Raw genomic sequence first — 26,164 nt, 5'->3', positions numbered from 1 at the left:
ACTAACGTCAGGAAAAAAGATGCTCTTATATGTTTCTTTGTTGTGAATTGAAACCTTTGTCCTATGCAGTGTCTAAAGCATGCAGATTATTTTACTGGTTCGGTTTTTCTGCTCAAGGAGTCTCAGCAGTGTATTTGTTGGGTTAGAGTTGTGGCTTATGGAAATGTGCGTGTCTAAGTATCTCTCAGCCCATATCCGTACATGGCTGAGGGCTCAAAGTGACGTGTTCTGAAAAGAAGTTATTTCCCAGCAGGATTAGGCTTCTGTAAATTGCGTATAAGTACTCTAGCATGCCCCTTAAGGCATATTTCATGTGTCCCGACAACTCATTTTAAGCTCTTCATGTGTCATTTTGCACCATAAAGCAACATGACTTGGTGTGTTATTTATATGCTCTTTTACTTTGAAAGGGCAAATATTTGATCCTGTTTGCGCCCTTCAGTGTCAATGCACACGTGACACCATACAAGTTTTATAAAAAAAATTTTTAAAAAGTGTTATCTTTAAATGAACTTCTACTTTTCATCTTTTAAACCACACAAATCAAAATCTGATTTTGTTGTAAAATATTAAGTTGAATTTGTTACCATGTGGTGATTGTGTAAATATGAATCTGAACTTTAATTGAATTACATAGCACTAGACTTCTCTGTATTTGTTAGTATTTGTTACATTTAAAAAGGAAAAAAAGCATAAAGGTTACTCAAATTATGGCAATCCAAACTAGTTTCACACATGCTGTTTACTTAAAAGATGATATATTGCAGATATTTTACAGATGGAAAACCCCATGTTGCCATATGTTGCCCATACAGTACAAATAAACAGCTCCTCATTGATTCTCACCAATAATTTTGTCGAGTTGGAATTGTGGCTCATTCATATGTGTGTCTATGTATCTCTAAACACATACCTGAACAAGTCTGAGGGTTTTAAAGTGATGCGTTCTCCAGAGATGAACTTAATTTTCCCAGCAGCAATAGTGGGCCATTAGGTCATTACACATGCCTCATAGTGATGTCCCCTGGGTTCTGCTGCTGAAAGTTAATATCAACACCTCCACTGTTTATTTGGACTCACTGAACTCAGGGTCAACCAACACCTAACACACACACACACGCATAAATAAATATACAACAGCCTGATAGTTAGCAGTGGGAACCAGCGATGCTACTGCTCTGATTTTAGTTTTTGAAGTTGGAACTCCCAGTGTACTCCATAATGCCCATATAGCGCTCCTTCCTCTTCATCAATATACAGTGATGATGCCTTATTGTCTGTAAAGTGGATTTTGCTCTGCAGGGGCCTGAGGATTGATAGACAGTGTCACAGAGGAACTGAATCAGACTGCCAGTGATCTGCTGAGCAGCAGCAAAAACAAAACAACATTGCTTCCATCTCTCGTGGCTCAACGATAATTGAAAATAAATAGTGTTGTGGCGCAGTGCTGCTGCAGACTAAATACTAATTTGTGCTGCAGTCAAAGGATGCGTTTCAAACCCTGCTTTTGTACAATTAACATGTGCTCAAAACTGTCCATTCTTTGGGTATTTTATTGTCCAAACCACAACTGCAGACCACAACTCTTTTCAAAGAGGCTTGTTTAAATGTTGCTAGATGCACTAGTACAGTCACTGAATATGAGGAGATGTGGTTATTTAACCCTGACAGTCTGATGGCATAAGTAACAACAGAAATGTTTTGAATCACTGTCATTTTTATTGGATGCGTTTTACTAATCAGTTACATGTGAAGTAGCAGAGTTTTTGATTTATTTTCTTTATAAAATGAACAAAGTAAGACCAAAGTAAGAACATAGAATCACTTCAGATTACATAGTTTTATTAGAAGTATACATTCCTTAGGGTTGTTGATAAAAATACACATTTTTGTTACCAACATTCAAGGTACAATAGCATTAACATTACCACGCGAGCAGACAGATTCCCTATGGTTATTATTATGCAGGCTACTAATGCACCACATTCACTCTGAATGTGTGAGCATTGTGAGAATGAAGTGTACACAGAATTGCATAACATGCTGTGGTTTGCACTTTTAATGCATCTTTGATTAGCTGATGAATGTCGGAATTGCAGCATCTGCCTAACTCAACGAGGCAAAGGCAGATAATCCCTGTAACTACTCACAAAGGTCGTTGTGCACAAGGTTATTTTAATGCATCTCTGTAATAATAAGGGTTTCGCTGTTGCTCACATGTTGCGTTTTTTTTTTTTTGCACATGTGTATATGTGCTCTTCTTTCTTTCTATGCGCTGCCGTCAACAGTAATACTGTAAAAAAAAATGTAGACATAATTGTACATGCATCGTGTACATTGTCAGAATTGGCTCCAGTTGTGATGATTCAGAAACTACTGTATCTTTTAAGTGATTTTTTTAACACAGCCCCTGCAGACATAATGAGACTAAATGAGGCTCCTCCTACTTAATTTACTTAATTAGCCTTAATTGAAAGGATGTTAAGAAGCCAGGTCAAAAACTGAATAGAGCTAGAGCTGATAACTTACAAGTGAGTGAATCCAACTTTCAGTTTGAATTGTCTGAAATATCAACAAGAAAAAGACACGTTAAGAGGATATTATGATGTGATACAGGGACAAAAAAAGGCAAATTAAAAGCCTGGCATTGTTGCAAAAGAACTGCATGACAGTTTAGCTGACAGGAGTGGTGGAGCAATGGATGTAGGCTACAGAGTGTCAGCATAGAGGTGTCCTCGGATAAAAAAACGTTGCCTCATCACAAAATCCAACATTTAAAGCACGCAAAGCAACGTTTGCATGAACTACAGCAGTTTTGGAATGCAAGACTGTGAACAAATGTGTTAAAGTTGAGGTCATTGGCCAAAAGTTTAGTCACTCACCGTATTCCACAGAGTTGGATAAGTGAGAAAAAAGCGTTTTTAAACCGGCCCAGGCATTGTCCTAATCCGCTGTTAGCTTTAACTTAGCATAGGCGCTGTAATGTAGTGGCGCCAATTAGCCAGTCATTAGCAAAATTGATAAGTAAACTCAAGAATTTTCCTAATTACTAATTGTGTAGTGTACATTCACATCGAGGACAAATATCAGTGTAATTAACAGGAAGGGATTACATAGGGCAGATATAGACTGGGGTCTATATTGTGGCAAAGCACCGCTGCCGAGCACAAAGACACAACGCAACACCTGAAAACCAGTCACGCCGGTTTGCTGACGGAAGTTGGGGGTTTTCATATGCTGGACCGATCGCTTGAAAATAGCTTTTTCTCACTTATCCAACTCTGGGGAACACTGTGAGTAACTAAATTTCATACAGGGGTGGTGTATCCCTTTAAGAATTGGGAGTGAAGCCAGGGGTTGTGGAACACTCAGTGGCAGAGGAATGCTGTTGATCCCAAACTAACAAGCTGACAATTTTGAGCATCATCTGTAGGTACCTCTTAAACATGCTGTGAGACAAGGCAGCCTGATCTCAGAGGTGGAAGGAAGCATGTCAGACAATTCTCAAGGCATGTACACAAAGCCTTTTAGCTCACTAGAAAAACATTTAAAGGTTATGAAACCTGCTAAACGTGAGCTTACCAAGTAGTGACTTAAGCTGCTGAAACTTTTTTACATGCCACAATTATTGTTATGTACAGTAATTTGTCAGGGGTCCGACCGTCAATGAAATATGTGTAATGTCTTCATTATAACCTACTGTACTTCTGCATGACAGTTGTGCAAGTGTGCAAACTTGAGGCCATGAAATATTCATTGGTCTCTGCTTAAAATACTGCTGAAGTTGTCAGTTAGTGATATATGAGCCCCCTAATTCCCCTGGGTCCTATTTCTATTAAATATATTTGGGTTTTTATTAGTTGGCTTGCAATGAAACAATGAAAGGCTAATGAAAGGTGCTATTTGCTGCTGCAGCAGGCAAGTTTCCTCACTCTTGCTTATCTTATCTCCGATTTATCCTACTGCAAATAAACAGAGGTGATAAATAAGCTTGTTTCTCTGTGTTGGCGGCAGCACAGAGAGATGAGAAGAGCTTTAGGATGGAAAGATGAAATGTTTTTGAGTTACAGACGTGCACGAATCTATTTCTGACTTTGCTTATTTATGCAGTTTTGTTGAAAGTAAATGCTGATGTATGAGTTGTGTAAAATGTTGATCTGACATGGTTTTACAAAGACTTTCCAAAGCCAGTGAAACTCCACACCTTTCATCGGAAGGAATAATTTGATATTTGTCCTGACCCGGGAATCGATTTCACTGGTGATATAACATGTCTGTTAAATGTAAGGCTTCAGCCAGAAACCGGTCAGCTTGGCTCAGACAGGAAATAGGTGAACAGCTGATTCTATCCAAAGGTCTGTCACTAAAGGAAATTTTCTACTTAGCATTCTTCTTTGTTGACACATGTCCTGCGGTCAGCTATTATGGAATTAAGTAAAACCATTAGGAGGGACGTGCATTAAGCCTTTGCCTTTGCATGGTCCACCCATACCGTCGTCTCTTTTCTCTGCGGTTTCAGGAAAAGGCTGGATGCAGAATGAGAAGAGGCAAAGCAGTAACCAAATGATTCTAACCTCAGTGACAGTTATGGAGAATTACAGTAGCACACCTGAACCTTGGGTCTTATATTGTAGTCTATGCGCAGTGATGAAGATGGATGGTGATTGTATTGTCCTCCGCAGTGAGTGCTAAACGATGTGATGATGACGGGTGGCGTAAATCTGCCTCGGCTGCTACGGCGACCAAGTGGCGTGTATGTGGCCTTTTCTTTGTGCGTGTGTGTGTGTTTTCCTCTTTAGCATGCAGAGAGCAGCGCAGCAGTAATTAATGACTGGCTGCTAAATGGTGCTATGTGATCCTACATTGTAATGAGAAGGCACCGGTGTGGGACCAGGCCTGACAATCAGCTCGGCACATAAAAAGTGTCGGGGCATGCAGGTGACACTCTGGTCACACAAGGCCATTTTTTAATAGGAACACAATTGTGCATATTTAAATTTTTGATCTAGAGCATGTTTTAACTGTTTTTTTAAAGAAGCTATTTTGTTCTCTGCTGGAATTGCTTCTGGTTATTGTTTGAGGCATAGCACTGTATCGTTCATTAAACTACAACTTAAGGCCTGCGTGTCTTGGAAGAAGCTTCTCCTTTCACTAGTTTGTGCGTTACAATATCCTCGCTGTGATAGTTATTGTTCATCTCTGCAGCACAGCTCACTGTAAACCTTAACTATTACTGTCAGGTTCATCAATACAATACGAACCAGCCTGTATAATGTGATTCTGGATAACCACTGTTTACAGAACTCATCTACCAAACAAATCTAAACTCCACTGTGGAGAGCACTCAGAGGTGCGTGTTGCATGTCAAAAATAAATTCAAATCGCCAGCCGAGAAATTGTCTGAATATTTGAAAGAGAAAGGCATTCTCGCATTAATGATGCTGCATGCCGTCTGCTTTTCATAAATCTCCATAAGAGATTTTCAAAACACTTGTCGTGGTGAATGAAGAGTGACACGCTTCCCAAATTTAAATGTTAGTCTTTTTCCTCCACAGTAACAGGCAGATCCCACCAGCCCAGAACACACAATCAATATCTGTTATCCACAGGCATCTAATCAATACTACAAAACTAATGTTTGGACATGATGACAGTTTATCAGAGCTCCAACACACCCTGGTGATCCTGTTGTCATATGCTGTCATGTTTAAATCTGCTTGACAGGATGTAACATAAGTAATACACTGTGTACATGTAGCTCAAATTAGCAACTTCACACTGTCTGACAATATCATATATAACTGATTTAGTTCATCTAAGACATCTAAACATGTTCACATGATTTGTACGAGAAAATTGTTAAGTTTAGTGAATTCCGATAATCGCCTCATTCGTCTTCTGTCTGTTTTGTTTGGTACTGTTTATTTTGCTGTCACTTTTTTGATACAGACTCAAAGTGCAATCTGCTCAGACACAGCGAGTTTTTCTTCTCGATAATGTCTTTTTTGCCTTGTCACTGAGTGAATACAAGCACACCCACAACAAATCTTCAGGCTTTTCCTTTTTGAATTCGTAGAATAGTGTATTAAAGTTCCTGTGGCTGAGCCAGCCAAATGCTCAGAAAAACATCAAATGCATCGAACATCAAAATGAATTTGTAAATGGTTAGTACTTCCTTCTTAGCATGTGTCAGAGCCAACTTTCTCTGAGCTGTTCCTTGTTCTAATGCAGCTGATCAACCAGGGAACCAGACAGCTGATATCACATTAAAATGAAGTACTAATTAATTAGATCCACACATCATTACCACTGATGCATCAAGAGACTCTTGAGACTTGATCTGTCTGTCTCTTCTCCTGGATGCCCATTAACACCTACAAATGGTTGACTTGCTTCTTGTCCTTTCCTTTTGTCTTTGCTGCTTTCCGTCTGATTTTCAGCCTATGCCATCCCAGGAGTTGCCCCTTGAGCTCATCCATCGGCCTCTCAATCTTTCAATTTTCTGCTGCGGTGAAAAGCACTTAAACTTATCGCTCCATCTGTTTATTACATGCCACCTCCGGTTCCTTCCCTTCTCCGCCCTTGTCCTCGTCTCCTCCTCTCCATCTGCTTATGTGTGTTCTCAATAACCTTCGTGTCCATCAAACTCCTCCTGCTGGTGCCCTTTGTGTCCTGCACCGAGACTGTTCCGGGGTTCCAACGCTTTGCTAAAGCAGACTTTGAACATTGGCCTTACTGTGGTTTTTATTAAAATTGGTCAGTTATGAGTTTTTGAGACTGCTGCTGTCATCAGATTTCTCCAAATCAAAGAGCTGAGGAGGGAGTTCTGGTCGCACAGTGCGAGAGAGCTGCTTGTCAATTATAAAACTCATTCAGGCACACTTGACCTGTAATTTAAACATAGCCGTATTTCGGGAAACGGGACTGATATCCATGATAAAAAGAGGACTTCACCTTCAGGGAAAAGGGGATGAAGGGATTCCGGCTTAAATATTGGTTCTGCTGAGATGGGTGCATTTACACTGACTGACAGACATTCACGACTTCATTCACCAGTGTTCTGACGTCGAGGAACACAGAAAAGGTCCACGGTGGGTTTAGGATTTCCATTCATCAATAAGCTTTTCTGTAATTATGATTTCTCTCCACTCCAAACACTGGATCTCAGAGGAGGAACAGTCTATCGATTTCTCTTGACATCCTTTCTAATTTCCTCTTTGATGATCTGTTAAAATCAGTGTGTTTGATTAGGGGAGTACACTGTGGCTCTGGTTTTACAACTGCTTCCAGAGGCAGTACCACAAAGGTGTTGGATCAGTTTCAGCAGCAACATTTTGACATTGTGTTGTCCTTTTTTGTCAATTCCCCTCTGCCTCTCTCTCCTTTCTCTGTCACAGATCACATTCTTCATGCTGCTCTCTGCGGTGTGTGTGATGCTCAACCTGGCGGGCTCCATCCTCTCCTGCCAGAACGCTCAGCTTGTCAACTCTCTGGAAGACTGTCAGCTGGTGAGACCAACTGGACCTTAACCCATGTGCACTCTGAGGCTTTTTTTGTGTGGACGAGATAGATGTCCGTCTTGACAAGCCATTTAATGTGGCTGTCAGTGTGTGAGGCTTGAAAACTTTTCCTATACACCTCTGGCATTATAAAAAATAGGATGCAGAGCCACTGGTCTAAACATATGTGCACTACACTATATACACACATTTTTACATTTTTTTTTTATATTCCGTGAATATATGATTGATTTACTATGCCTTAAAAACACCATTCCACCTTCATTTGCCAAAATGTAATGAAATAAAATAATTAATTATCTTTTTATAAAGGGGCTAATGTGAGATTTCCTTATAAACTGTTCCCACGTGTGCGAAATAACAAGATGTCACACGTAGCACGTTGTCATACGGACTTAGACCCTGAAATAAGTGCTAACAGTTTCATTTATAGGCTGGTGTGCAGTAGAAACCAGTGAATTTGTTAGCACGTGATACAAAATGATGAGGAAGAGGCACAAATGTTGTGGAGTACATGTTTAAGTTGTGACTTCTTATGAAGCGGTGTTTGTACTGAGTTGGAGACAGGAATGTCAGGAATGCTGTGAAAACGTTTGGAATGTAGTTGCTTCATTTAAACTTTTTTTTGTTTTGTTTTTACCAGTAAGGGATTAGGATTATTACAAATATCACATTCATTCTAGTATTACAGTTTAGAAAACATCCAGCCTGTGTCCAACCTAGGAAGTGGTCCTAATCAGAACTGAATAGATCAGATTTAATTTGTTATATGATGTTCGCACAGTTACATAAAGTAAAAAATGTCACAAATAGCAAAAGAAGGTGGATCATTTCAGAAGACGTCACTTCTTAGGGAAAGACTTGAAGCGTTTCAACTTTGTTGTTGTAGTTGATGTCAACTGCGAAACCAGTAACTTTGACATCAGTGGGGAATGAACATTGTCTGCATCCAGTCCACTCCGCCAACATGAATGCCAGGACGTGAGGCAGCACTTCTGTTGTAAACAGGCAGCAGATCTGAGTCACCACCAAAAATGAACTGAGCTATTTGTCTGTCGGTGACTAATGGCTCCAGCTTTGCCGCAACCAAAACTAGCCAAAATATAGATAAACAACTTTGGAAGAGTTAAGTGACTCCAACTCAAAGTCGGGGTTAAAAACCCACAGCAGAATATTCTAAGGTGCCCTGACTTTGTAATGGTGCGATCATAAATACAGCGGCATTAAACTCCTAGCATACTCCACCAGATGTGCTTGTCAGTTGTCACCTGTCAGAAATGCCCTTTTCCCATTATCTCCAACAATATTTGTACCTTTCAGAAACTTGGCATTCAAACATCCACTTCCACTACTCGCAGTGATCGGTCAGCTGTGTGCAGGTGAAACAGTTGGTTTGACTTCTCACTGAAGCTATTTTATTACGTTCATACAGAACCATTTTCATCACTTCTCATTTGATCAACCGAGTGCGACATTAGAACAGAACTGTTATCCGTATATCTCAACACAATTGCTTCCTCTAGCCTCCATTTTCTGACACGGTTCTTTTTAAGCACAAGTGGCTTTTAGTATGAAGTACTTTCATGTAGCAGAGTGAAGTAGAAAATTGCATCATGAGCTTCCGTTTCATAAGTTAATTCAGCCGTCAAGTGGCTGTATTCCAAACTTCTCATAATGAGATGCTTAGCTGATTTGTTTAATCTGAATTCTTAGCGCCGTTCCTATCGGTTTCATGCCTGGAGACGTCCCCAGTGAATCACCTAGCACACAACCCACTAACCCCACCTCATCCACATTATAAGCAGCTTTTCTCCTTGCACAAGAGGGACCACGTTCCCGAGCAGCTACACCAACTTTGCTGCTTTACGTTGCTCCCCTGAGACCCTCCCCCAGTCGTGACTGAAATATTAATGTTCCTCATTTCCTCTCCCCAATGTAATTAACCCACACTTGTTGGGTTCATGTCCTGCTTTCTCTCAATCTGGGACACATAGCCGAGGTATGCTCTACCTCCACTCCTTCCTGGTTAGCTCATCATATCTCACAGTCTTTTGTCTTCTTCTACACGTAGATTGGACATTCTCACTCGGAGTATGTGATGTGTGTCTAAAGTTTTGACTGCATAGTTTAATTGAGACTGTCAGAATTAACACATGAACACGCTAAGCCCAGGTCTGATCTGTGCATCTGTGTGTGCGTGTGTGTTTCTGTACCTCTGTGTGTTTTTGTGTACGTGGCGGGCATGCTTGAGTGTGGATGCGTGTTCTCCCCTCCTCCCCCCCAGCTCAAGTTTGACAGCGATGGAGTGTGTGTATGCTGCGAGCTGCAGAAGCAGAGCTCGAGCTGCAACAACCTGGGAGAGACGTTGAAACTGAACCCACTGAGGGATTGCAATACCATTCGTCTACGTCTCAAGGTGGGTGGAACCCAGCATGTTTTTCTGTGGAGTTGACTCTTCAAGTTATAATCACATGCAGAAAACATTTCTGTACAGACTGTACATGTCTAACCTAAAGTGGTAGCTACATTAACAATATATTTTGCTTTACAAAGGTTGAGTAAAACTTGAGTTTCACATTTCTCCAGAACATCTAGCCTCTATCCTCTCTGTTATGTTGCAGTTGTTAGAGACTGAAATCCACGTGGGACGACAGACTGAGACACAACTCCAAAAAAAACACAATTGCATGAACCAAACTCCAAATCTCATAATGCCAATCTGATTATAGAAATTGGATTTATTTTGTTATTTTTTTATACTTTTCTTCCATCCAGAGTTGGAAATTGAAATGTGATTGAGGTGTTAGGGGAAAAGTGGATTTTGTGTCTGCAGACATTAACTTTTGAGATTTTATTTCTCCATTTTCAGGCATGTTATGGTGCGGCTTGAGGGATATCAGTGATGCGTCCATCCACAGTTTGGTCCAGACTAAAATGTTCAAAACACCCTAGTGTAAATTGCCTTGCAATTTTCTGCATATATGAATACAGCCTCACCAGACTAATCCGACTTCTCTAATCAGAATCGGATTAATTTAGCAAGAAAACAGCATTTTGTTTTTACAGAAGTGCTCTGAGTATAAGGTGTGCAGCGTGGTCAGGCTGTAGCTTTCATGACCTCGGTAGAATTCCTTTATACCATGTGTATGGAGGAATGACATAACAGTATTTATTACTTCCATTCTACCATTCATTTTATTCATTTTTATGTCCCTTAGAAAACCATGATAACCAAATAAAAGGCTTCTTAGTACTAAGCACGCTAACAGAAAGAGGAAAGACCAAGCACATTTGTCATTGTGATCATCAGTCATTAAAAGAGAAGTGGAATTGGTGCTATAAACCTTTATTAAGTGCCAACCTAGTCAGACGTATTGAGTTATGTCTAAGAGGAAGCTGTCAGTCCCAGGAGTCCTTGGCCATTTCAGATGGCTGTTAGACTGTTGCTGGTCTTAATGAACTCCTGATGCAGCTGCCGTGGAGTTCCTCTGTCACTAAACCACAAGGCATATGGGGGAACACTGAATTATCAAAGCAGATACACTCAGTTGCAGGCGACTACTTAATTTCTTATCCATTACTTTTGTTCATCTGTTTGAAACTTGATTTTTAAAATAAAGCTGCCAGTCAGTTTTAGCAGACAAATTTCATTTCCATCCCGTTTTTCTTTTCACCTCGATGCCTGCAGGCTGTAAATCATAAGTGGTGAAAGGGGGTGTTGAGGTAATTTGTGATTTCCTGTTGAAGGGCGCATGTGTAACCTTGTTCTGTAACTCACTAACCTGATTGACCTGAGGCAAGGTATCTTCTAGAGGTTAAATATCTAGTGAGCAGGAAACGGTTTACGCTGTGGTGTTATCATGTTCCTTCGCCTGGCTGGATTCGCTGTGTTCTCGCGTGTACATTGTGCTCACAAGGGAAATCAATGAAACGCACTTTCCCACGTCTGTGCGGCTGATTAAATACCACAACAATAATGATCAAGCGCGCAGCCTAAGCCTTCAGGACAAGCCTTCCTTGTCAAGGCTTGATGCTTGAAGTTTGAAGCTTGAAGCTCTGGTGCTCACACAGGTTAATTTATGCTGTGGAGGATGAAATTTCAGTGTCATCCCAGGAAAGATCCCTCACAGTTAAAGCTGCCACAACAGGACACATAAATGATCAACTGTGAACACATTTGAGTCAGCTAACTCACATGGAGTGTAGTGAATGAAGGAACAGAGCTGATGTCTTGTTCCTCGCTCCCTTCACAGATATGCCAACCTCTCACCAACCGCCTTGTTGCTGCCGCCTGTAGTTTTTGTGGTGCTTTTGGCAATGTTTGCTCTTCTTGTCCAAAATCCCGGCTGTTCTACCAATAGATTTTTCAGTCATTGTATTTTCTGCCTTTTCTAAGTTTCTAAGAAGCAAGGCCATATTCTCTGACATGTTCTCAATTTGTATTCTGAGCAAATACCAAAGAATCCAGACTAAATTCTTGCCAGTATCTTTTGTCGCACCTCTGTGGGTGTTTTTAGGGACATAAACTGGCAGTTTAAAGTTGGTGATAATATTCCAATGGGACTTATCTTCTTATCCTGCTGTTAAGGCACAGAGACAGTTGTTTCCTCACCCACAGATGCAGACCTTGCTTGTATGCCTTGCACCAGCTGGTGATCATTTGTAGCCTTTGATGTGATGTTGTGTGCCGCCAATCTGTCTTTGTTGGACTGTCGTGAGGTGCTGATGATGTGTCAGAGCCTTATGTGACTGATTGTGGCTGTGTTTTTGCTGTTTACACTTTTATCTGTGCAACTGGATTTGAGGATATGAACATTTTGTGATGACAAGCGCAGAAACAATGTGTGCAGAACGCTGTCATAGTCACAGATTTAAAGCGAGCAAATATAATATGAAATCTAATTGTTGACATGCTTGACTCATCCTACATCAGCACTGAGAAGTCACAGCGTTTGAGTTGCTCATTTTGTTCTATTCACCTTGTACTGACGTCCAAATCTCAGCTAATGACTTCCAAACCTTCACTTCAGAGTCAAATCAGGTGCAACATTAATCACTGACCTCTCTCACTCATTTGGCATTTGTGTCAAATTTGTTACAGCAAAATGGTATCTAATCTACTCTTCTGTGCCACACTGTTTGCTTATAGGGGAAACTGCATGTGCATTCTGCTGAAATGAGCAATGAAAGTGAGCTGCTGGTTCAGCATTGTTACTGCTCTGATTAACATCCATTAGTGGGAAAGTATCAAGGTAGTGCTTCACGTTAACAGTTTTCTGATCCATGCTTCCGTTAAAGCAGTACACTTGATTTTTCGTGTGGCTGCTTGTCCTCAAGAGGGTCACTAGAAGGCTGGAGTCCAGCTGTCATCAGGTGAGAGGCAGGGTACACTCTGGACAGGTCTCCAGTCTATCACAGGGCTAACGCACAGAGACAGACGACCATTCACGCTCACACCTACGGCCAATTAAGAATCACCAATTACCCTAACGAGCATGTCTTTGGACGGTGGGAGGAAGTCAGTGTGAGTGGCCAGAGAAAACTCTCGCAGACACAGGGAGAACATGCAAACTCCGCACAGAAAGATCCCAGTCAGCTGTTGGGTTCAAATCCAGATATATGCACCAAGATACTGTCACTGCTAACCACTACTCCACTGTGCCGCCTGCATTCATCTGATCATGTCATCTGAATATGTCAGCCACTAAATAGAAATCCCTCCAACTTGAGGTTTGTCAGTAAACCAACCCGAACACTGTCCTCATGGGGCTCCCAAGGCATTCCTGGGAGTCAGGTTAAGAACCACTAATGTAAGAACAAAGTCAGGAAACGACCCTCCTCGATTGCAGAGCTAATCTTTAATAGTGATCTGCCGTAGGGGATGAAGAGCCTGTGTATGTGGAAAGACCCCTTTTTTACTGCACAGTCTTGGTACTTAGTATTTTAAAGGAATTGGTATCACAGAGATCAGAACTTCTGCTGTGTTACTGTCATCAGAGGTTAGGAAATCTCCCAAGGGCTTTGTCAACAGACCTAACTGACCTCCCTGGAACTGCTGCAGGGCTTCTGAATGTTCTGTCAGATCCTATATAGAGCTGGATAGCGATGCCAGAACAGAGGATGGTAATGTGAGACTATTAAGCAAAGCAGGGTGCACACCGTTGTTCCTCTGAATCTGGAGTATTTTGGAGCAGCTATTTGAAGCCTGTGCCCAGCTGAATATTAGTGATGTGAAAAAAAAAAAAAAAATACTAGTACAGTTTAACTATGTAATAAATCTCTGATACATTATTGTCACTGCAATAATTCAGGGCTGATGTTATTTTCTAAACATAATCAGTTTACATCTGGATGGGGTCTATTTCTTGTCCTTCCTGTATGTAGAATTTTGACTAATTATCTTTTATCGCCATGACGAAGTTGCATTTTCAAGATATAATATGCAACACTTCTTGGGGTTTATGTATCCTAATACCTAATTTAATACTGAACTCACACTCATCTCAAAGACTATCTTTGGGCAAGGCCAAAGGAATTGGTTTGTGATTTAGATCTGTATGGCCACACTGCCTCCAGCATGTTTTTGTTTCTTTCAAAATTATGTGTATACAAAAACATGCTGAAGTGAAGTCAAACTACACTGATGAGGTATAACATTACAACCACCTGCTTGATAAAAACAACATGACTCATCAGAAAGTGGACATGGGTCTTCTGAGGGTGTTCTGTGGTGTCTGGAAACAGAATGTTGTTAGTGGGGGTCTTTGGGTTGTTTGAGATCTAGTAAATTTGGAGGCCAGGTCAACACATTGTGCTGTTCTTCATGTTGTTTGAGTTGTTCCTAAACCATTTTGTGTGTGTCTGTGTCAGCCTGCATCCTGCTGGGATGGCTGCTACCATCAAGGAATGTCATTGCTATGCAGGGGGGGGGGTGGTCTAGGTGGGTGAATGCAGAATATTGTATTGTCACATGATGGTCAGTGTTATTTACATCTCCTGTCAGTGGTTTTAATGTTGTGGCTGATTGGTGTAATAACGTTACCAATGGTAAAACAGGTTTACTGTGATGTGCTGGGCCTTATTCAAGTGTTCAGTGAGTGGTTTTAAGGGTATAAAGAACAATCATCACTAAACCATTGACAATCTCCTCTCACTGATTCCATTTTGTGACTAGTTTGGATTTTTGAAGTTTAAAATGTCAGACATGTCCTCCAAACTTCCCTCCAACCCAGAGAGTTTCCAACACAAACATGCATTTGTTGTAGTTTATAATTGGCACAACTTCACCTCAGCTCCAACTAGCGTCATCTCTGCTTTAACTCCTGGCTCATGCAGACTTGATCTTTGGCAGCTACTATCAAACATGCTTTAAAAAAAAAAAAAAAAAAAAAACGGTTGCAGGGCTGGAAACTTTAAACATCTCTGATGCCAACATGATCCATTATATATCAAAAACTTCAAAAGGAACTGAAGTGGGTAGCGCGGTCTGTTTGGCAAAAAACGAACTGCCCGTTGTAAACACCAAAATTGATCGTCTATTACGCCCTGACTACAAACCATGACTGGGTAAACCTCAGCAGGTGAGATGGCTGTCCTCTCCGCAGGATTAATACAAGCCGGGGTTTGTAATGTCACTGCTAATTACGTGCGTACTGAATCTGGTGAATAATCTGTGCGACAGGCTGGAAAAAGCCTTGTGTGGAAGCTGAGGAGCTTCATACATGAGCCTCTGTCTGCAAAGAACATGCAGAGATTTAAATCCAGTCTATTTGGTCTATTTCTTGCCTCTAAGGAAAAATATTGTTATATTTATGGATGTGTTTTGTTTGGTGTGCCAGCAGCGGTGTGATTTTGAGCGTCTTATGCTGCTGGATAATAATAGCTCTGACACTAGTATTGTGATAATGACTGTGTAAGTGAATTTGTTAAAACAGATGAGCTCTGTGATCTTCATACAGAGGAACATCAGCATATGTTTCATGATTGTATTCATGCATCTGAATGGACTGCACACACATATTTTATACACATGCTGATATGATTTTTTTTTATATATATATATATTTCTCATGTTATAACCAGCAACACAAGCTAATCTCACCCTCCGTCCTCTCAGCACATTATATGCGCCAGGCAGCTATTCTCGGATTCAATTTCAAGGCAGATATTATTACGGTTCCCGTGCTCTTCTTTGGGAAATGAATTCATCAAGTCATGTTATTGCAGGTGTATTTGTCAGGACAGGATGTCAAAAAAATGAGCCACTTAAATAGAACAGTTTGTTTTTAGATAAGTAAATACACCAGCAGCAGCGTAATGTGGATGCAGTTATATAAGTCTTTCCTCTGATTCGGGGTGCTGGGTTAGAATTTCACAAGCTTGCACATTTCTTTTTGCTGACAGCCTCAGTACTGGTGTGTCCCCTCGTGGTTCTCTGCAGAGCCTGCAGTGTGTGCGAGTGTGTTGATGCTTAACCTTGGATTTTAATGAGCTGATTTTCCCACATATTGAATTATTACCTGAACTTATACAGAGGTCATATTTCTTTCCATTAGTCTTTAACCTTTTTACTTGGGTTGTTTGACTCCAGCGCTGCCTGTTTGTGTCTCTTGGTTACCTCATGGCATCTGTTTCTGTCACCATCCGCCCTTTCTGTGTTTCTCCCTGTTGTTCCATATTTGCCTCTTTTAGTTCTCATTTTCCTCAAATATCATGCCTCTACTGTCTTCCTTTCCTATTTCCTCTACTCACTACACCACTGTAATTTGTCACATTTTTTTTATAACAGTCTCCTCCCTCCCCCGCTCCCTCCCTCTCTCTCCCTCCTGCAGGAGCTGCTCTTTAGCGTGTGCGCCCTGAACGTCATCTCCACCATTGTGTGTGCTCTAGCCACTGCAATGTGCTGTATGCAGATGGTCTCAACTGATGTGCTGCAGATGGTGAGCGTGGTGCAATGGAAGACGACAACAATACCTGAATTTATTTTCTTCTCAGTGACCTCCTGCTGTTAAAAACTAAAACAAAATATAACCAAAAAAATTTTTTTTTTTTTTTGGTTTGAAGATTACTATCCTCTAGGCAAACACACAGGCAACCTTCATCTGTTTTAAGATACCAGAGTCAATCTGCTTGGTAAATACAAGTTAATGTAAACACACAGAGTGAAGGTCATTTGCCACAGGACCTCCTCTCTCTGCAACAAAAATTGTGCTGGCTTTGAAGAACTTCGCTGATTTTTGATTTTATTTGCAAAACTGTCAGCATCTGAAGCAAGAGTAATACACATTTCATGATCTAAGATGTATAACTTGTGCACGCCGAAGAGGTAGGGAATGGTCACTGATCTTAGATGTATAGTAGCTGGTAAAATAGACTAGAAAAGTTTTAAATCCAGTGAACCCTTATGACTGCAGAAAATTCATGAGATTTAAGTTCTGTGAAAACTATAATGTTTCTGGCAACTGGAAGCAAAAAAAAAAAAAAAACAACAACAAAAAAAAGAACTGATGAATAAAACTGGTGAATGAAACGATCTTGAAACGGTCTACATATTATTTACACAGTTTCTGCTATTCTATACATTGGGATAAATAACCATAGAAATAAAGGCAACTGTGGTCTATTAGTTATCTTTGAGATCTATTTCTATGAAACAAGAGACATGCAATGATGTAAGAGCTGAGACAAATACATCAGAAGCTGTTTGGACTATACAATTTTTAAAAATGTAAATGGGAAATCCTTCTCATCCTCATATAAGACCTAGTTGGAGCTTACTCTGAGATGTAGTCAGAAAAAACCTGATAACAGCGATGTGGAGACATAAATACATTGACTTTGTTAATGTTATAATTGCCCTGATACTGCCTAATGATGCATTAACACTACATCAAGCAGAATGTACGATACGATACGATACGATACGATACGATACGATACGATACGATAACCTTGTATACAATCACACACCAAGGCAGACATTAACACCAACACAAAAACTTATGTAAATTGAATCAACTGGACATGGTGGCATCTGGCTAGTCACAGTGAAGAAAAGAACAAAACCATTGTGTCTTATCACCAGGAGTCTTGTCGAGTTTCCAAGGGTGTGACTCTAATTCGGCTCATTCACCACAAAAGTTGTTAACCTTACTGTTTAGCTCAGTAAATTTAGACAAGTTAATTAAGGCAGGGGAGATTAAAAAAGAAAAAAAATTACTTTCCCACTGAGAAAACTGCCCACTGAGCAAGGCCCTTGACTTTTAGTTCCTGCAGCAGAGCTCCATCAGTTACCAGCATCACGCATCTGAAAACATGTAATTGTGTGAAATAACACCAAGAAGGTGCTATAAACAGTTCTTATTTGAGAAATTAGTTATGCCTGGATGAATTATGGTTTAAAATAAGAAATGAACAGCTCAGTATCAGTTGGAATAAAAGCCTGGTTGTTTTATTTTCTGTGCTGCGTTTCAGTTTATGCCGCACCGAGCTCGAGCCCTGAATGCTGACTGCATGACCCCCCATGGAACCATCCTCCACCAGACACTGGACTTTGATGAGTTTATTCCTCCCATTCCCCCGCCACCATACTACCCCCCAGAGTACACCTGCACCCCCTCAATGGACGGACAGAGGTGAGAAGCAAAATACTACTGATTACCATCATTCTGAAACTCTTCTACCAACCTGTCCCCTGGGACGTGTGGGCACTTCCACAGAATAAGATTGTCTGTTATTGCTGACCACAGTCCACTGGTTACAAGTCAGTATAATTTTACACAATAGCCTTGTTTCCTAAAATACTTTAGTAGCTAACTCTATATGAAATGTTATATGGCAATTGAGACTATTGTTTCATGTAGGGATGATTGTGTTTCTAGTCTTTTTTTTTTTTTTTAATGTTGTGCAAGTTTGCAGCTCTATTCAAGTGAATGAGAGCTGATACTTGTGCACTGCATTTTCATTTCCCAGCTTCAAGGCTTACTCTGTAACAGATGCACAGGATAATTCACACATATGGCATATTGACTATCTAGAATTTTATGGAATTGGATCATGCTGTGTCGTTCCTGCTCACCCACAGGCACCTGAAATCGTGTATGGATGTCTTTATGTGACACAAAAGTGATCTTAGATTATTAGACAAATCAGGCAGAATGCTTCGCTTGGGAGGAGCACAGAAGATGTATGATACGTTCTTTACTTACGTGATTCAACATTAATATTTAATGTAGACTCCTGTAAACCGTGACAGAAAATAAAGTCAATCCAAATACAAAGGCATCATGTCTATTTACTCTTTCACTGTGACTATCACATGTGTTACTGTCATTTGCAGTCAGCTCAGACAATTTCCTGCCACTAAACAGCTGTGACATCCGTGAATCTCAGCTGTCCTGAAAGATCATTTGACCCCTCCCTCATCACTCCCTCCATTTTCTCAGTCTTACCACAGAGAGAGAGAAAGAGAGAGAGAGAGAGAGAGAGAGAGACGCTGTTATGGCCATTTGGCACAATGCCACATCTGTTTGTCAATTACGCCATAAATATATACAAGGCAGAGGAAGCATTTATGGTGTCTCTGCTCACGGCTGTGCCATGACATCATCATGCCTCGAATGATTGGTGGAGATTCTCTGGTTATATTTCACGCTCTGCCACTTTGGAGGAGAATTGGGTTGTAATTAAAAGATATGACAGCACACATGGCTGCTTATTCTTAATTGGCACCATATAAAACGGTGGTGGCGGTGCACGTAGAGAGGTGCAGCACTGATATACAGTATATTGTCTGGGCTGGAGTGTTGGAGACCAGAATATGTCTTTCATCCATTCTCTCTTAGCATTTTAATAGACGATATATATATCCATGCTGGATGCTCCAGTTGCTTAAACACTCAGCATAGTTAGACTGGCTCAATGAAGTCTCAGTTCTTTGTATTCCAGCTTTACTAGATATGATCTGGATGTTTCTACTGCTTTATTGAATTTCTGCTTGTATGTCCGTGGCAGAGGCCTGCACCTGGACTTTCCCCATTCCCCCTTCAGTGCCATTTACGGAGTTCCTATCAACAGCCCAGGGACACTGTACCCAACTGACCTGCCCCCTCCATATGAGTCTGTGGTGGGACAAACCCCTGCCAGTCAGGTGAGGAAAAACAACCATGTCTTTAAAACACCATACTATAGACCCCTTCATGGCCTACATCACTGCGACGTCACAACGTTATCTGGAGGCAAAACAGAGGGAAGTCTGAGGCGAACACTGTTACTTTCAACCATGAAAATGTCGTCTCAGTTGTTTTATTTTTTTGGTGCCAAAACTGAAAAATCAAAAACAGTGACTTTAAGTTTTACCACATACCAGCCACTGCCAGTCATAGACAACTTTGGTTTGGCTTTGGCGATTAAAAGAAAGACTGGAGTGAGACAGTCAAAAACAGGCACACTTCATATCAGGTCAGATTAATATGTAATGCATCATCAGTTTACGCCTGGAAAACATTATGGGTTAGAATAAATCGTGACTGAAATTACATTAAGTTAATGTTTATTTGGGTCTTGTTACATGTTAATGCTAATGCTAACCGCTAGGTAGTGCAATGTAAGTTGTGTGTTTCATGGGTGTCCAAGCAGAGGTTGCATTTACTACGTTACCCTCCACAGTGGCTCAACTTACTTCTTGTAATTTCTTTGTTGGAGAGGCTTCACTTGATAAAGACAGACCAGACTTCGTCCCCTCTGTGTCTTCCTTTGGTCAAATCGTCCATCCAGTGAATATAGTCCCATCAGTCAGTCACCTTTTTAAAATAACACTCACGGTTTTGAAGAGCGAGTGTATTAGTATATTCTCTAAAATATGTGCTTTCCTCATCCATTTTTGCCAAAACAGTCCATAAAAATATACTTACCGTCATTTACAAGCTATAGTGTTTGACATGCATCCAGTTAAGCTCTGCCCTCAAGGGGTCTATACTGTAAGCAGGCAACTAAGAAAGCAGTAAAATCGTTTTTTCGTCACTGGGTTTAAACTTTCTTTTCTTTATTAATTTGGCATTTTAAAATCAGTTTAATTTATTTTAAGCAGATAGTCGGATGAGTGGTGCTATTAAAAATGTAGCCCTTTAGTTAAAACTGGAAATGATGTAAATTTTAATGAGATATTCTTCAAAGACAAGAATAATTTCAAGGTGAATCATTGGAAAGTCAGATTCGTGAATCAAAGAAAAAAATTAAACTAGTAGACTTATTGAGCTTCTTGAAGATATTTCGTGACACATCCAGGTAGCTTCTTCAGTTCTGAATGACTGGTGTGGAGTCAAGAGTTAGACTGGAAACATCTGTGAGTCGTAGACACCAGATGGACACCACAGATGTTCCTAATATGAACACGTGCAGAACATCTCCAAGAAACCAAATGAGTCCAACTGACCTTGTTTCAGCTTTGCTTTTGTTTTGTTCTGACCTTAATGGTTGGGAACCTCCACAGATAGAGGTGTGAATGTTAAAACTGTCTATCCATACGAGTGGATATACAGCTCAAACTTTAGTGTTTTGTGCACTCATGTGTTAAAAGAGTACTGCTACTACGGTATGTATTTCATATTTATCAGTATCAAATACGGCTTTCATCATTCATGTCTGCATTTTGAGATGTTGCCTGTCAAGTCTGTGAGTCGAAAAATCACTGCCAAATTGAAGCTGATTATCACCTGCTGTTTCAGACTGACTGGGGCGGTCTGCCTCGACTGTCAGGTTGAAGTGATCACAGCCTTCTTTTCCCTCACTCTGAGGTTTTGCTGCAGTTTTTTGCTAAAAATAACGGTCTAATATGTGAGAAAATCCTTTTATCCTATTATCTATTATATTCTCGACATTATTTAACACCTGGGGCTTTTAATCCACTGTTCAATTACAGCGCGTGGTAAATCCATAGTTGTCTTCGTACCTATTTTAAACAGTGTCCTTAATGGGAATTAGCAGAAACGCTTTTCGCACCTGAAATGTCATATGCTGTTCCTTGAGTAGGGCATTAGTGATTCTAATTAAAGTTTCTTATTCAGCGCTACATGACACAGTAGTTTTCTGCTCTGGTACCCCTGCCCTTTAAAGATAGGAATGACTGTGTCGTGGTCTGGTAGAGCCCTCTACAGACCAGTCAGTGGTATTGTAGGTTAAGTGCCACACTGCTGTTATGCAATGCATACATTACATGCAAGACATGAATATTTTATTAAGCAGTGCTGCTGTGTTATGTCTCTGCTAATCATTTTGTCTTTGCAGGTCACCACCAGCATAGAGCAACAGGCCACTGAGTCCAGTCTGTGTGAGAGAAACACTACTGCAGGACTCAGCACTCAGGGTAAAGACACCTGGAACCGTTGAACATTGCAGGAAGTTGTTAACTATGTTACTAGTAGTCATGCTAGTGATACTTTCTGCCTTATTTTCAGCCTCTGTGGACAGTGCGTCCCTGATGGTGTCAGAGGTGGCTGATCAGGACCAGACCTGCTCCTCCGAGGACTTGTGCTCCCTGGAGGTCCAGGGCTCTGACTCCTCACCCTATGGCACCCTCCACACGGCGCCCACTGATGGAAGCTGCACCAGCCTGGAGCTCTGCACTCGCGGCTCCTCGCGGCGCCATCGTGGCTTGGCCAATACGGACCCTCGCCCGAGTGATACCGGCTACAGTGAGTCCTCACACACCCAGGAGTCACTGGAACGCTCTCCGGACTGGTCGTCAGAGAACTTTAGCAACCTGGACCAGGAGGATCCAGCGGAGAACACACATCCGTGTGAGGAGCTCAGGGCAGCAATGCACATGTGTGATGAGCTGGCCTCAGCTAAACATTTACCAGAGGAGCCAGCTAAAGCGTCAACACACTCCCTCATTAAAGCACGAATGATGAGCCGGAAGCTCACACTCCCTGTCACTATCCCCCCGCCTCCTCAGCCATGCTCCCCCACGTCTGTGGCATCGTCTGGTGGAACCTCGGCTATCAGCCCTTTGGCTCCGTCTCCTTCGCCTTCCCCTCCTAACAGGCCACGTGGCCCGAGACTGTGTTTCAGTGTTTGGTCACCCTCCTCAGCATCACAGCCCCCCTCTACCTCAGCCCAAAGTGGCCACTCACCTTCAGAGAGGCCTCGGATGCTCCGAGCTGCCAGGAGGTACCGCAAACTGGCACGCATTGTCCGTTCCACCAGCGACCCTATCTCCTGCTCCACCACAACAGGAAGTAAGTCTGGAGAAATATTTTACACAGGATTTAGACTCTAGGTTGCCATCTTACTGGTTCTCAAAAGTGATCATTTGCCGTTTTTCTAGAAACCACAGTTGTTTTTTTCTATCGGCTAAACAAATGATCAAGTGGAAGACCTACAGAAATGAGTTGCAGCCTTACAGCATTGTGTTATTCTCAGAAATGTTAGGTCCTTACTAAGATGTCTCTCTCCCTCTACAGGAGAGAATTGTGGCTGCGCCTCTGGAAATAACCCTGCTGCTGACGATTCAGCTCACACATCCCCAGAACAGGGTATGAACTAACAAATTATGAATTCCTGTGGTGTTGGTGAGGAAATCAGACATCTACAATTTGCATGTCTGCTGCTACACAGCTTTTCACTGTCTGTTTTGTCAAAAATCTTGGTGGACAAACTGCACATCACAAACCTTTCTAAACCTTTGCTAGGTATTGTCACTGTCCAGTGCAAACCACAAAGTGTTTCTGGATTTAGCCATTTTATATTTTTAGCTAAAGGATTATTGGGAAAGACATGATAAAAATAAATAATAACTATTTGAAGAAACAATGAGTCGATTAGATTACCTATACTGATGCATTGTGTTTTAGAAATTTACAATTTTCACAAGACACTGTTACAGATATTTGATATAAATGCATCCATGTGGAAAAAGAGTCCTCGCTAATTTTAACTGGCTTGTGACAATCTACACACAGACGGAGCGTCACTTTCAAGAACTGTATGTGATACCATGTGTTTTGTTTTTTGTTTTCTATTCAGAGCCAAGAGACGCTTCAACAGAGGCCATCGAAGCGAAACCGGGTCATTTATGTGCCAGGAGGCAGCAGAAGGAGGGCAGGAAAGTTGACATCCAACTCAAACCCCGATCCGCGCACACGCACTCCTCCAACGACCGTCCACACTCCCTGGCTGACCTAAAGATGTACAAAGACACCAAAATATTAGTGGCCAAGTTCCTGGAGCACTCCAGCTGCAGTCTACCTCCTGAAGTCCAGCAGGTTGTCAACAACATCAAGTGTGTCATTAAGTCGGACGAGAAACACATGGAGGAGGCCATCTTTAGTGCCAATGTCATAGATCAGGTAACTGGATTAGATGGTGAACAACAGGCTGTGGTGCTTCAGTGCAATTTAGAAAACTGCAGGTCTTCTTCTGGTTTTGATGGTTGTTTGTGTGCAGTGATCGAATTGGACTAAGGTCAATAGCATGCTAGAGGCCCTGTGAAGCTCTAATGCTCTGTACAAGCCAGAAAACAAACAAAGACAAATAAAACGCTGAGACTCTGGAATAGGTTCGGAGGTTGAATGCCAAATGTAAACTTTGGTTTTCCACCAGACAACAGGGCACTTTGCTCTAAGAAGATGGTCCTATAGAGCTGGTCTGTTCAGACAAAATTCTAAAATTAAGAAATGCAGCTGGTCCCAGACATGTTAGCTTCCCAGTAATAAACTGGTATTGGTAATCAAACCACTTCAAATTAATGTGATGAACAGAATACTCTTACAGATGTGACATATATATAACATGACAAAGGCACAACCACAGTACATAAAACACATAATAGAGCTGTAGGTGAATTGGTGTTCTTTGAGCTGAGCGACAATGCCAATGGTGTGTCAATGCATAGGTTTTCAACAGCGGGTCCACGACCCCTAGGGGGTCCACAGAGGTACTGCAGGGGGGGTCGCAAAATCTTTGATCAGACATTTTCATATGTTTTTTGGTTTCCCTCACAAATTTAAACTTCTTTAAATACACATCACCATGAATCCAACATATTTTAGTAAAGGGATAAGGGATAGCTTAATATTGGATGCAAAATGATAATAATAATGTATGTTTATAAATAGCATATAATATGTAGGGGATCACTAAGTAATCTCTTTATCAGTTTGGGGTCCTTGGCCTGAAAAACGTTGAAGACCCCTGTGTTGTTAGCAGTGGGGCCAACAAATGATACCTACAGAGGTTTGTATTATGGGAAATAATTGAGCTTGGAAGCATAGTGGGAATTTGTACAGAGAATAGCATCAGAACCTGACTTCATTTGACAGATTCACAAATTTTACAATTACTAAATACATTTCACTAACAAAAATCACATGTTAATTGATGTAAAGAAGTTGATTGGTGGACAGGAATTTTACATATCACAACTACTGACTTATGTTGACTCGAGCGTGTCTTTGTGCCAGGTGATGACCCAACGCATCATAGGCAGCCCCCGGAAGCGTGGCCACGAGGACCTTCACCTCCAGAGCTGCGGTGCTTTGAGTTCATCCCCATCCCCTTCCACGCGCCGTCCAAAACATCTCCAACAAACAACCAGCGCCTCCACCGACCCACTGGGCTCCCCGTCGTCTGAACAAAGCCTTGAGTGCAGAGAAACTATTCTCTGACCACTCTCTCAACAAGGACTCTGGTCAGAGCTCAGAGGGCAGGGTCCTGGCGTTTAAGACACGCTGTCCTGTCCAGCTGATGTCTGTAGAGTGTTTAATAACTCATCAGGCATCGTAAGATCGTTTTTACACGGTTTGGCCACACTACAGAGCAACTTAAATGCTGGCTTACTGTATCTCCTAGTGCCCTGTGAGACCGTGCCAAGTCATCAGCAGAAATGGTAGCAAACTCAGACTGAGCCTGCCAGTGTCTGTAGTGGCTTCTTTCTCATCAGAAATTCAAAAGAATGTTCCTCCCTCAGGGGATATTTTCTACTGAGTTTCATCTCTTAAAAAGGAAACAAATACACAACCGGTAAGTTTTGGTCTGTGACTGAAGGACAGGGGGAGGGGTTGGGGTTTGTCAGTAACAGTATTGCTCTTGTCCTCATAAGAAACAGAAAAAATGTGTTTGTATTAAACTGTGAACTGAACTGACAGGGCATTAACAGCCACTGTTTGCGGACTTTGTGGAGTTGTTACTGATAGGGTGGTGAATATTTTGTGGTTCAAGAACATCACAGATGTGGATTATTTAACTTACCTCATTGTGTTACAATTCTTATCAGTGTTACAATAAAATATGCGTTTGTATATTGTGGTTTGTGTTCTTATTTCTGTAAGTGTTTTTAACATGCTGTCTTACCTTGTGTGTGTCTAAAATAACAGAAACACTGGACAGCGTCGTAGCCTTGCTGTAAATATCAGTTAAGTTAATTGGAATATTTAGAGCTATATAGGGCTTTTATTTCTATTGTAAATTGAGAATTTATTTATTGACTTTGAATCTAGAGCATAAACATTTCTCTCAGTCGAAGCTAGAATCCTGACGAGAACTCAGTTTCATTCCTTTATTTGTGAAAGATAATTGCAGACTTTTATTTTGATATGTATTTGCGCAATGACCTGTGCAGGGTGTACCCCGCCTTCACCTGATGCCAG

The 26,164-nt window shown here is 41.2% G+C and overlaps 1 protein-coding gene across 3 annotated transcripts in view; it reads left to right on the top strand.

Moving 5' to 3' along the window:
• Nucleotides 1–25,816, top strand: part of fam189a1 (family with sequence similarity 189 member A1) — an 84,452-nt gene extending 58,636 nt beyond the window's left edge. For 2 of the 3 annotated variants that reach the window (XM_047581706.1, XM_047581708.1), the window contains exons 3-12: nt 7,398–7,508; nt 9,772–9,936; nt 16,352–16,459; nt 17,994–18,154; nt 19,533–19,668; nt 21,804–21,882; nt 21,974–22,756; nt 22,982–23,053; nt 23,544–23,866; nt 24,980–25,816. In XM_047581706.1, coding sequence (XP_047437662.1) covers nt 7,398–7,508; nt 9,772–9,936; nt 16,352–16,459; nt 17,994–18,154; nt 19,533–19,668; nt 21,804–21,882; nt 21,974–22,756; nt 22,982–23,053; nt 23,544–23,866; nt 24,980–25,183 — 2,142 coding nt within the window. In that variant the 3' untranslated portion in view covers nt 25,184–25,816. The remainder of the gene's footprint in view (nt 1–7,397; nt 7,509–9,771; nt 9,937–16,351; nt 16,460–17,993; nt 18,155–19,532; nt 19,669–21,803; nt 21,883–21,973; nt 22,757–22,981; nt 23,054–23,543; nt 23,867–24,979) is intronic. The other variant, XM_047581707.1, reaches the window with a different exon arrangement.
• The last annotated feature ends 348 nt before the right edge of the window (nt 25,817–26,164 follow it).

This window comes from Mugil cephalus, chromosome 3 (assembly GCF_022458985.1).
Source record: "Mugil cephalus isolate CIBA_MC_2020 chromosome 3, CIBA_Mcephalus_1.1, whole genome shotgun sequence".
In the NCBI taxonomy this organism is placed as follows: Eukaryota; Metazoa; Chordata; class Actinopteri; order Mugiliformes; family Mugilidae; genus Mugil; species Mugil cephalus.
The sequence above is the reverse complement of the archived record's forward strand: the minus strand, read 5'-3'. Positions and strand labels throughout refer to the sequence as shown.